At 29.0% G+C, this 13,319-nt stretch overlaps 1 protein-coding gene across 2 annotated transcripts in view; it reads right to left on the bottom strand.

Annotated features, from left to right (window-relative positions):
- Positions 1–997: 997 nt before the first annotated feature.
- LOC129965761 (cell adhesion molecule Dscam2-like) overlaps positions 998–13,319 on the bottom strand; it is a 33,576-nt gene continuing 21,254 nt past the window's right edge. Inside the window, exons 10-15 of one of the 2 annotated variants that reach the window (XM_056079931.1) lie at positions 12,944–13,220; positions 10,556–10,654; positions 9,229–9,417; positions 8,000–8,170; positions 2,796–3,024; positions 998–1,642 (exon numbers count right to left, since the gene is read on the bottom strand). In XM_056079931.1, coding sequence (XP_055935906.1) covers positions 1,624–1,642; positions 2,796–3,024; positions 8,000–8,170; positions 9,229–9,417; positions 10,556–10,654; positions 12,944–13,220 — 984 coding nt within the window. In that variant the 3' untranslated portion in view covers positions 998–1,623. Of the gene's footprint in view, positions 1,643–2,795; positions 3,028–7,999; positions 8,171–9,228; positions 9,418–10,555; positions 10,655–12,943; positions 13,221–13,319 lie in introns of both variants that reach the window. The other variant, XM_056079923.1, reaches the window with a different exon arrangement.

The following is a 13,319-nucleotide window of genomic DNA, read 5'->3' on the forward strand; positions in this document are numbered from 1 at the left end:
AACGTAAGAAAATATCTCTGATGTTTTATTAAAAAGCTTATATTAATTATTTACTTTTATATCATGTTAACTGAAAATATCGATATTATATGGATAAAGTTCAAAGATCACTTCATCTCTTGTGCGGCTAAATAAATAATAATAATAATAAAACAATTGTTAAGATAAAACATTTGATAACAAATTCCAAATTAATCAGATTTTTCAAAGTAATTTTTATATTTATTATTAATAAAAATTATTATAAATTTTAATATTTTCCGAATATGAATTTCTTAAATTTTGTTTTGACATTTCATACGCGGCTCAGTTATTTTTTTCGTAATTGTATGATGCTATTTTGCACATATTGAAATTAATAATTTTTATTCATTATGTTCAAATAGTATTTTTGCCTTATTTATTTATTATTTATAGCACATAAAATAAATAGTAAACATAAAAAATGTTTTAGATTTTCGATGAATTTGAACCTTTTATCAGTCAATATATCTTTCCTTATTTCAGTTACAACTGATGATACTTTAAAAAAATTGCACCGGATATTTCTGTTCGTTATCTTTAACTTCATTATTTAATTTTAATGTCCAGGAAACAAAACAAATAATTTACTTTAGTCAATAATTAATAAATCTTACTACATTATTACAAAAGTTTGCATTTGTTGTAATAAAATATGTCAAATTGTTTATAATACTTAAACTAATACTATTATTTAAATATTGCTTATAATACTTAAAACACAGGTTAATCTCATATAATCATTAAGTAAATAGTTTGAGTACATTTAAATTAACGTCATCATAGTAATAATCTGTTTGGTTCCTAACTGGTCTTAGAATTATTTGAAAATATTTTACAAATATACAATGATAACTTTGCAGTTAATAAATGTTTTAGATTGTAATTGAAAGGTTTAATTATTTAATTCATGTGCTCATGAATTTTATAATTTTTATAAAATAAATGTGAAAAAAAACAGAAAAATTTTGCCTTTTTATATTTAAAAAATAAAATAATATCATAATTTTTTTACTAATAAATTTGGCCTGTAATATTTCCATTTGAATAAGCGTTTTTAAACATAATACATTGATTCCATCAAAGTAGGGGGAAAAAAATTTTATCACATTTAACACGTTGTCTTTTTGTCCATCTTACTAATTTGACTCTTAGACTGCCTTCAAAATTAGGTCTTGAATTGTAGTAGAGGAGTCGAACATAATTTTGAGAACGTATCTTCAGGTTTTCACGTTTTTCAAACATGAGAACGCTGGTCTATCTAAGAGTCAGTGACAAAAATAAAACCATGTACAGATTTTTTTTTTCGTGGTTTCTGAATTGCAATGTGTTCCTTTGGCTACAGTTGGTGAAGGAGAAGGGTGATGTGTGTATGTACATTTGCATTTTGGGTTGAACTGTTCAATCACATAAATGGCAAAGAGTTGCCCTTCGAATCACGTAGAAACAACTAACTCATCGTGTGAGTTGTTGCCACGAAGTTTGAATCATCACATCGATTCAGTATTTCATATAACTGGCTCCACAATCGATGATTATCTCTTGGAACTATTCATAGGAAGATGGTGATTCTTTTTTTTTTTTTCTTTTTTTTTTTCTTTCTCAGCAATTACTTTTTGGTCTGGAACAAAATAAAAGTTTACTTAGTATGTAGGAAAACACTTGTTAGAATTTAAATAATAATATTAAATATATAAATACAATTTTGTATGTATGTTACAAAATTCGAAATACTTTTTATCAAAAATAAAAAAGTCGAAAACCAAATCGTAAATGCAGGAGGCGTGGATAGAAATAATCGAAGTAAATTTTATCATATTTGTAACTTTAAACTTTTCTAGGGCCGTGGGAAGTATGCTTCCCACCAAATTTATCAATATTTGTATGAAATTTTGTAGATTGGCATAAGTTCTGACAAATTTTTTTAGTAAAACAGAAACTTAGATGCTTCAGTTCTTTATCTTACAAGAAATGATGTGTCTTGATTTGTTAATTAATTATTAATTAACCAAATTAATTAATGAATCAAATTAAATTTATCCAATAAGCTAAATGAATCCCTTTTCTTGTTCTAATTTCAAGCCTAAAAATATTTTAACATAATATGGCTAGCAAAAATGGCCCTTTAAAAGGAAGTGAGTATTTCTTCATGAGATATTCATTGTTGAATGCTATTTGTGATACTTATTGCTTAATTTAATTCATTGTGTCATATAATATTCATTGTGATATTAATTATCCGTAATATTCATTATTCTATGATGAAATTTTATAATATTCTCATTGTTTCATGCTTTTAATAAACTTAATTATTAGCTAATAATTTTAATATAGAGAGAAAATTTATTTAACCCTTTAACGCCCTACGCCCTGTTCATAAAATAGTTACAGTATATTTTATGGTTAAACCAAATGTATTCCTTTATTTCTTTTTTGATTTATTTAACAAGGCAATATACATACTGTTCACAGCTAGTTTCAACTTCAATTAATCAGTCATTAGCCAAATTTTTTAAGGCCAATTATTTGAATTTGACCATTATTTTTATAGGCCATTATTTTTTTAAGGCCAATAAGACCATTAATTTGAATTTTTTTTAACCCAAATTTAACTTCAAGGAAATGAATGGAATTCAAAGTTAATCTCTATACTTTATATTTTAATGTATTTAAAGAAATCTTTAAAAGTTTACAGAATGGATGCTTACCAATTTTTTTTTTTTTTTTAATTCTTAGGTCAAGCAGTTAAAGCAATAAAAATCAAAATAACTTACGGTAAGCTGACCACCTGATTTGCCAGTTTGCTTTCTATCATGAATTGGCTAAACCTGGGATCATTGACGGGTATGACGCTACCGTAGTTCTGTAGTGTGGAGTAGTGTCCCGAATCCGTAGTGGAAGAGGTGGTAGGCTGAGGAGGTAGCGATCGAGGTCGTGGAGCCGAACTGGAAGTGCACTCTCCTGATCCGGAAGCGGTGTACGTGAAACCGCGAGACTCCACGCCTTCTGGAACAAGTAATTCAAGGTGTGAGAAAATATCCAGTATCCACACAGCAAAAAACTATTTCCCTTTTTTTTTTTTAATAATTCTCAGTCAATGAAAATTTTAATCAGCTGCGAAAATTGGCAGGCATTTATTTTAAAACTAGCTGCTATTGACTCTTAACTGGTTCATAAAGATTATTGGTTGTGTTTAGTTTCAACTAAATATTTTGTGCTCACAATAGTAATACGAAACATGGCAAGATTAAAGATGTGTTATTTTGATATCCTTGCGCTTGATCTGTTTATAGAATTCACATCTCATCCTAATGAAATTTACTGCCATTAAAAAATTAAGGGTCTGGGCAATTTATTTGAAATTACACATTGTCTTTTAAGGTAATATGATTTTACTTTCTGATTCCTCTCATAAACTGTGAAGATTATTAGCAGAATCTTTCTTTTTAGCTTTCTACAATGGAAAAAAGTCACATAATTAGGTATTTAATGTAAATAATAACAACAAAAATGTTTTGAATTTCATTCTAACAATAACATTCATCAATGAAAATGAAGCGAAAAAATTTTTAAATGTTAAAATTTAGAAAAAATTGCATGGTAATTAAATCAGTATTACTAAAGTGAAAATATTTCAAATTTTTAAATGATATAATTATCTTATTTTGAAAAGTACCACTTTTAACAATATAATATTAAATCGTGAAAAAATTCCAACATCTTGTCAATTTTTAATGAATTAATTTTTCTAATAAAAGTCCATCCAAGTCGCTTATTTTCAAAGTACAGGATGGTTATAATTAAAGAGCAAGTGTTTGAAGGACTGTAAAAGAAAAACTACTTAGAGTATGTTGAAGAAATTTCGTATATGTTATATTTACCAAACAAGATATATACAACAAGGGGGAATGAATTACACAATAAAAAAGTGTAGTTCATTTTTTTGCAATAGATGGCGCTGTAGATGATTAAAACGTTGTTTTTGATCTGTACTATGTCAAAATGAATATCACTTCAATTTTGAAATCATTATGATGATAAAAGTCATGTATCTTTAAGCGATAGCCATGATTTTGTCAAAGGTAGAATGTGCTCTGTTAGTAAAATGTTACTATCAAAAGAATAGCAATTATAGTTCTGCTTTGAAAGAATATCGCCGTCTGAAAGATTTGAGAAAAAGACCGACGTCTGTGAATGGCTTAAAGAAAATGATTAATAAATTTGGAGGTACAGGAGAACTCGGAGTGCTCCCTGGAATTAGAGGAAGAAGATCTGTGAATCAGGAAGTTGTGGAAGAGATTAGGGTAGCAATTGATTCAGGGTTAGTGGATCAGCGACCTGTAAGCACTAGAAATGTAGCAAGGACTTTATCAAAACCATGGACGACCGTACGCAAAATCTTGAGCTACATTTTAGGACCTATCCGTATAAAATTAAAATTTTGTAGCACTTGCAACCAGGCGATCCACTACAAAGAATTGATTTTGCCAACTTCATTCTTGTCAAAATTGATGAAGACGAATCATGGATTCGAAATATTTTGTGAACTGATGAAGTGCATTTTACTTTATCCGGACAAGTCAACATCATAAATGTAGGATATGGGGCTCATCCAACCCGCATACTGTTTTGGGGAAATCCTTGCATTCAACGTTTGTTACAGTTTGGTGACGTATGACTGCTGACTTTATTATTGGTCCATTTTCTCTTCGAAAATCTTACACCAATAGGGCTAGTTCACTGCACTGTAACAGGCGCTAGTTACACTCAAATTTTAGAAAGTAATGTGATCCCAGCTTTGCAAGACAGAAACTGCCTCGATTCAACAATATCATGCAAGATGGAGCACCACCTCACATTGTTCATTGTGTTACACAACTGCTTCACCAAACTTTTAGTGAGGATCGTATAGTTAGCAGATGTTTTCTAAATGCGTAGCCACCTCGTTCACCTGATTTGAATCCTTACGATTTTTGGCTGTTGGGATATTTAAAAGATAGCGGCTACAAGGACAAACCTAACTGTGTTGTTGCTTTAAAAAGCAGCATTACTAGACATGTCCTAGAAATTCAGCAGGAAACATTAGGTGCCACTGTGGATCACTCTGTCTTACGTCTACAGCGTTTGATAGGACTTGAAGGATCCTATATTGAACAAATATTGTAATACATTACGCATTTCATATTTTAACAAAGAAAAATGTTATAATTACAATGTATAAAATATTGTCTGTAAAAAACGTCACCTATGACAAGAACTACAATTTTTTATTGTGTAATTCATTTCCCCGTGTTGTAAATATAGCATATACCAAATTTCTTCCACATACTCGAAGTAGTTTTTCTTATACATTCTTTCAAACACTTGCACTTTAATTATAACCACCCTGTATATCACTGCGAAATTTGACTCTAGATACATCTTCTGTCTCACTTCATCTTCATTTTATATATTTTTATACAGTAAGCGTTATAGCATTCATGTTCATATAAAACAATATGTTCAACCAGAGCACTAGCAGACTAGTGCTCCCTCTATGCTACTAGAGATTCAAATAGAACGCTACCTGACCATTTGACTTACAGCTACCAAATTTGGAACATTTATATTTTAGAGGAAGAAAATGTGCACCTCTGAGCTATTTTATTTAGAAATTTTAATTAATAAAAAATAAGCAGAATTTTGGCACGTTTTCTGGCAATAACTTTCGAAAATATTACTGCTCAAATCTACTACCGAAACAAAACTAAATAATAGAAAAGAGGGGTTTCCATTGATTTAATACACTCACGACGCTTTATTGACAATTTTAAAGCAATCTGTTCATCTGCAAAAAAGTTTAATTTTTTCTGTAGATTATGCAATTTATTTATGTTTTATAAATATTCTATACATGCGGTTCCGAATTAGCTTGATACTGAGCAATTATCATAATTTAAGTTTGAATTATTATAACCAATATAAAATAAATTTTTATACTATCTCGCATATCTTAAAGAATTCTTCGGTCTAATAAGTGAATATCAAGGTTAAAAACATGCACTTCATTTCATGCAAAACTTTTAAACATTAAAATTTAATTCAAATAATAATAATTTTTTAAGCATTTTTTTAAATAACTTATATTTTTCACTTCTTTTTTTTCATTTTTTGTAGGAATTAATGGTTTCAGTGGACAAAAATTAAATAAGCAGCAAATTCTAAAACTGATTGACTTAATTAAACAAATACTATAACTATGATCAGTGAACCAAGTAATTGCCTAAGGCATTTATTACTGATATAAAAATAAAAGCTTGGCATTGCCTTTTTAAATGAAATTTTCCTGTTTCTTAAATTTTCAAATTTGTTCGATACGAAGCAAGCTAGCTGAAAACAATTAAGAAAAGTCCACAATTAGAAGCAAGTTAAACCTCGATAGTACATACTTATTTCCTTTACTGTGAAACTTCCTTATATTTTTTATGCGAGTGCTTAAAATATTTTAGCGAAAGTCCTGCTTAACTGAGTGCATAATTCATTTTTAGCCTTTTATTTAGCAATAAATCCAGGATTTTAGACATTCAAAAAAGATTAAATGAAAGTATGAAGTTGGTATTTAAATAGCTTGCTTCTTCCCTTTCAGCAGCTCGTTAACTTCTCAATGGGTTATTATCTTAATATAGTTCTCATCATTACTTTTTAAACTCTTCTAAAGGGATTTGTTAAGGGGCATTAATTATTAATTGAGGGAAAGTTGCAAGGACTTAGTTCCCACACAGTGCTAAAACATTGATTTTAATATCGTACTTTCAATGCAATCACTTAGTTCTAACAAAAGAAATCTGTAAAATACATTAGTTATAAATGGATAAAAATATAATGCTTCAGTACAATTTTATCACATTGATTAGAATATTGTCCTTGTAGTATAACTTGAAATTAATTAAGAATACAATTAAAAAATGTTAAAATTTTGTGAAAAATGAGCATTATGAAGGAGCATTGTAGCATGAATGAGCATTGTTAATGAAGTGCTATAGCGATAAAAGCACAAATGTTCTATCATAACAAAAAATAGGCTTAAATTTCCTTTAACCTTTGTGTTAGTTATCTGCAAATAATAATAATAATAAATAAATAAAACAGTTTCACGTATGGTATGTTGATTTCTGCTTTGAAGAACTTATAAAACGATTTGAAACTATATAAGTAATAACTATTTAAGTAATTCTGTATTAATCGTAAAATATTCATAATAATTTCTCAACTTACTATAATATATTTAGAAAAAATTCAGATTAAATGGGCTTTATAAAAAGTTCAAAAAATGTTTATAATTTATTTAACAATAGATTTTCAATCTCAAATTGATTTGATACTATTTCGCACTATTTGAGTAATTTTATATTAATTGTAAAATATTTCAAACGATGTTCCATATTTACAATAAAGCATTGAAAAAACTGATTAAATAGTCATCATAAATAATTCAAAACTTCTTTTATAATTTATATATGAATAGTTTTTCAATTTTATATTAATCATAAAATATTTCTAAAAAAGTCCCAATAATGTATTGAAAAAAAGTGGTTAAATAGGCTTTATAAAGGATTCAAAACTTCTTTTAGAATTTATTTAAGAACAGATTTTCAATTTTATATTAATTATAAAATATTTCTAAAATCGTTCCATATTTTCAATAATGTATTGATAAAAAAAAGTGATTAAATAGGCTTTATAAACAATTTAAAACTTCTTTTATAATTTATATAAGAATAGATTTTCAATTTTATATTAATCATAAAATATTTCTAACGACGTTCCATATTTACTATAATGCATTGAAAAAAATAAATAAATAGTCATCATAAATAATTCAAAACTTCTTTTAGAACTTATTTAAGAATTGATTTTCTCAGTATACTAAATAAATTGGAAGAATGTGACCCCTTTCGAATTGCACAACTAGTATGCTGCAGAAGAAAAGTAACAGTACCTGGCCTAGGTCTCTGAAGAGTATTCAGTTTCCTGAGGCAACAGCACGCCGCAATAGGGACTACGAGGATTGTTGTCATGGAAACGGCCACAGGGATGATGAAAGACAGCTTTTGGTAAAAAGGTATGGCAATGTCTTCTTCTTCGTACTGAAACATGGAACTGCTGGCACCTGGGAGAAATATCAGCGACAGAAGCTTTAAATGCAATGAATAAAAGCATAACAATAATAATGTCAATAATTCGCTTTCGAAATTTATAAAACTATATTTGAAAATATTAATTTTCTTTTTAGAATAAGACATTTCAACAGAGATTTCCTTTAAAATGTCTGACATTTAGTTCCTAATAACATTAAATCAACATTTATCAAGAGAATTCCCAATTGGAATTTCGCTATTCATTTAATACAGTCATATTTGAGCAACCGACTGAAAGCCACATAATATGCATACATAAGTAATTCCACTGAAACTGCAAAATTTTGAAAAAAAATCTAATAATGGAAAGTGAGTAAAAGCAATGGCGACAATATCCACCAGATTACTAGTTTACCTAAAAAAATGAATTTATATATTAATTTAGTAAATTTATTTAGTGGGGTTTTCTGGGGAGGAGGGTGTAACATTTTCTCTTTATTTTAGGATTTTGTTTTGTTTTCCTGATATATATGTTAAGTTTCAATGAAATATTGTTTTCAAACTTGAAATTTTGTCTTTCAATTCTCTATGGAATTTCGTGTGCTGCTTAAATGTTTGTTTGTTGATATTTGTGTATTTGTATATTTGTTGTATATATATATATATATATATATATATATATATATATATATATATATACTTGTATTTTATTCACTTTTTCTACTTCGTTTTGCTTTGCATTGTCTTTTAACTTTTATTAAGGAATTGCCCGGTTTAAGGCTTGAATTTTTTTATACAAACTTTTATAATCCTTGTGTGCATGGAGGAGTAACTAATTCTCCATTACAAATAAATAAAATATTAATCAGTATCAAAATAAACTAAAAGCAATCGTGCTACTATAGGTCCAATTCTATTTAGTGGTCCTGCCCTCCTTTTATGTTATTTTATTTATTTATTTTTTAGATGATGCAATATATCGTATATTGGATGCATATTCCGCTTTAATATTTAATTTCTGGAGAAAGAATGCTTATAATTCGAAATAAAATGTATTTATGGATGAAAACCGAGTACAATAAAACCTTACTTTCGGGTTCCGTACGAAAAGTCACCACTTCAGAAGGTCCGCTGTCGCCGTATCCATTTCTGGCCGTGACATACAACTTGTACTGGGCACCAGACAGCAAACCTCCGACTCGATACTCAGTCTTGTTAGGAGGAGTTAGAGGAATTTTCAGCCAATGTCCAGTTCCTTCTCGAATATGCAACATGTATTCTGGAATGCAAGAGAATATAATTTGAAAACAATCTAAGCCTATATTTCAAAAAGGCGAGTTCAACTGTGAATAACCATTTCTGAAGTAAAAAAGAATTTCCTTTTTTATCTGTTAAAATGAAATATATAAAATTGCAATTCATCATCATTGTTGTTGCAAAAAAGTTATTCATCTTGTATCTGCCTATAGTATTTTTAGTCAAAGATAAAATAATTATACAATTTTTATATAATTTCTTGCGTTAATCAATAATCAACTACATAATATGTTATTTATTTAAGATCAAATAATTGAAAAATACTAAATGATAATTTGTAAAACAATAAATAACTAAGCACAGACACATTATAAATATGAATATTTTTATTTTATAATAACTTTAAGCATACTAAAACTTCTCTGTCTTTATAGAAAATTATGTGAAAAAAAGGACTAAAATATTTTGTAAACTTATTCAGGGTTATATTTATTCTTAATAAAGTGAAACGAAAATAGTCATTAGTAAAAAAATTCTTTGATCAAGTTACTTTATTCTTCAGAAAAGGAATAATTTTTGTATTGATTCTTTCAATCTCAGAAAAGTTTAATAATAAAGAAAACAAAAGTAGACCTTGCATTCACTCAATATTATAAAAAGATTCTAAAATTATAATTTTATAAATAACTATTTCAACGCAGAATATTTAAAAGCAAATATTCCGTTATATTTATGAAGTAACAAGATTTAAATCCACAGCACATATTCATCCCTTATTTTCATCATTCCATAACATGGACTACTAGTTGCTTCCTTTTAGATAATCTGTTTCATAAAGGTTCGAAATTTATGACCAAGTTACTGTTTCAGTACTAATTACTTATTAAGAGAGTTTTAATTTTTTATAATGAAAATCTTTCTCAAGCATAATTTGATTTATCTACATATGTTTATGGAATATCATATGCAAGTGTATACATAAACAGTATACATAAAATCTTGCCTTGTTAAATTCCTGATTCAATCATTGATCAGTCTTCTCCAAACCTAATTATTATTCGTGAATAGATTAATTACTTTTAATAAAATCATATTGACATTGAAATTCTGAGCTTTATTAGTATGAATGAAAAAGGAATATAAGAAATTGAGGATTTTACGAGTAGGTGAGGCTCTTTTTCTCCCAGTAGGCTCCACCCTGAGAGTTATGACAGTCTGTTGGGTGGAAAGAAGACTTACACTAGGAACTTGGGGAGATTCTGAAAAGAAAATTCATAAAATTTGAAACCAACAGTAAATTTAAACATTACAAAGATTCAACATACAAGGTCGTCCATATGAAATAAATCAATCCACTTATGAAGTTTCAAGTAGCGCAAACAGCAACCCGACATTCGGTATATGGAATGGCCGATCTTTTTGGTGAGCGTTATATATTCCCGGTGACTAATAGTCCAGACGAGATGAATAGTCTGTTCTTCAATAGCAAAGGGGATAGAAAGAAAATATCACTTTGCAACACTAAATTTTTATCCTTCAAGTTTAAGAAAGTCCTTTAATCTTTTTGTTGGGTATTCTATATTCCCGTTGACTAATAGTCCAGACGAGATGAATAGTCTGTTCTTCAATAGCAAAGGGGATAGAAAGAAAATATCACTTTGCAACACTAAATTTTTATCCTTCAAGTTTAAGAAAGTCCTTTAATCTTTTTGTTGGGCATTCTATATTCCCGGTGACTAATAGTCCAGACGAGATGAATAGTCTGTTCTTCAATAGCAAAGGGGATAGAAAGAAAATATCACTTTGCAACACTAAATTTTTACCCTTCAAGTTTAAGAAAGTCCTTTAATCTTTTTGTTAGGCATTCTATATTCCCGGTGACTAACAGTCCAAACGAGATGAATAGTCTGTTCTTCAATAGCAAAGGGGATAGAAAGAAAATATCACTTTGCAACACTAAATTTTTATCCTTCAAGTTTAAGAAAGTCCTTTAATCTTTTTGTTGGGCATTCTATATTCCCGGTGACTAATAGTCCAGACGAGATGAATAGTCTGTTCTTCAATAGCAAAGGGGATAGAAAGAAAATATCACTTTGCAACACTAAATTTTTATCCTTCAAGTTTAAGAAAGTCCTTTAATCTTTTTGTTGGGCATTCTATATTCCCGGTGACTAATAGTCCAGACGAGATGAATAGTCTGTTCTTCAATAGCAAAGGGGATAGAAAGAAAATATCACTTTGCAACACTAAATTTTTATCCTTCAAGTTTAAGAAAGTCCTTTAATCTTTTTGTTGGGCATTCTATATTCCCGGTGACTAATAGTCCAGACGAGATGAATAGTCTGTTCTTCAATAGCAAAGGTGATAGAAAGAAAATATCACTTTGCAACACTAAATTTTTACCCTTCAAGTTTAAGAAAGTCCTTTAATCTTTTTGTTAGGCATTCTATATTCCCGGTGACTAACAGTCCAAACGAGATGAATAGTCTGTTCTTCAATAGCAAAGGGGATAGAAAGAAAATATCACTTTGCAACACTAAATTTTTATCCTTCAAGTTTAAGAAAGTCCTTTAATCTTTTTGTTGGGCTTTCTATATTCCCGGTGACTAATAGTCCAGACGAGATGAATAGTCTGTTCTTCAATAGCAAAGGGGATAGAAAGAAAATATCACTTTGCAACACTAAATTTTTATCCTTCAAGTATAAGAAAGTTCTTTAATCTTTTTGTTAGGCATTCTATATTCCCGGTGACTAACAGTCCAGACAAGATAAATATTCTATTCTTCAATAGCAAAGGGGATAGTAATAAAATATCACTTTGCAACACTAAATTTTTACCCTTCAAGTTTCGAAAAAAAGACATAAAAGAAGTAAAAAAAAAAATGAATGCACTAAAACATTCCCAACTTTTTCACTGCACAATAATTAGCATACAATAACTGAAATCGAAAAAAACAACAACATTAAAGTGAAAAAGAAGGGTGAAAAAGACAGTGAGAAAGAAAGTACTGTCTGTCGTCTTGTTCTTTTAGTGTTTTAGTTGCATTTTGTAAAATAAGCTTATATAGTGTACCATTACATAGTGCTCTAAAGTGAAAGAAGTTGCATTTCTGTTTTGATGAATAACAGTGGAAATGAAAGATTGTTTTAGTAGCTAGTATTCAGTTTTAATTTTTAAATTAAATATTTCATTACTTTTAGAACATAACTGAAATGAGATGCTGGCTTTGAATCATATTTCCTGATTTACAAACTCGTCATGTCAAAATTTTATGTAGGAAATGTAATGAATTTCAATCAATACATTGAACTGAAAATAAGTAATCATTTTTAGAGCTTTATTTAGTTAAAAAATTTAAGGTAACATTATATATTTTATCTCGATAAGAACTTTCATTCATTTAAATAGGTCGAATTTGGTTTTAAAAGCAATGTAACATTAAACTGATTTCTTGATATGCAATTTTAAAATAAAATCATGCAATATATTTTTATTTGAATTCAGAAACCTTAATTCATTTTCTTTTTCACTAAAAAAAGAAGCGCACCTCCATAAGACGTTTTGACGAGAACCGGCTGGGAAGCTGGGCCAATCCCAGCCCTGGTCATGGCCTGCACTACAACCGTGTAGCTGGAAGACTCTTGCAGACCACACACTTCGAACTCTCTGGAAGCACTGGCCTCCAGCCCAGGGTTAGCAAGGGACAGAGAAGCGGGTAAGATCTTGTAGGTAAAGGGCAGAGACTGCGTGGAACCGTGAGACACCCTCTTGTAACCGATGGAAAAGCCTATTATGTCACCGTTCCAATGTTCGACCGGAGGAGGCTGAAAAGTAGGCTTAGCATGTAGCAGACAAAATTATTAGTACATAGAAAATTACATTAATAAATCAGATTTAAAGTTAGAAATGCAATGGTCTTTTAT

Source organism: Argiope bruennichi, chromosome 1, assembly GCF_947563725.1.
Source record: "Argiope bruennichi chromosome 1, qqArgBrue1.1, whole genome shotgun sequence".
NCBI classification, from domain to species: domain Eukaryota; kingdom Metazoa; phylum Arthropoda; class Arachnida; order Araneae; family Araneidae; genus Argiope; species Argiope bruennichi.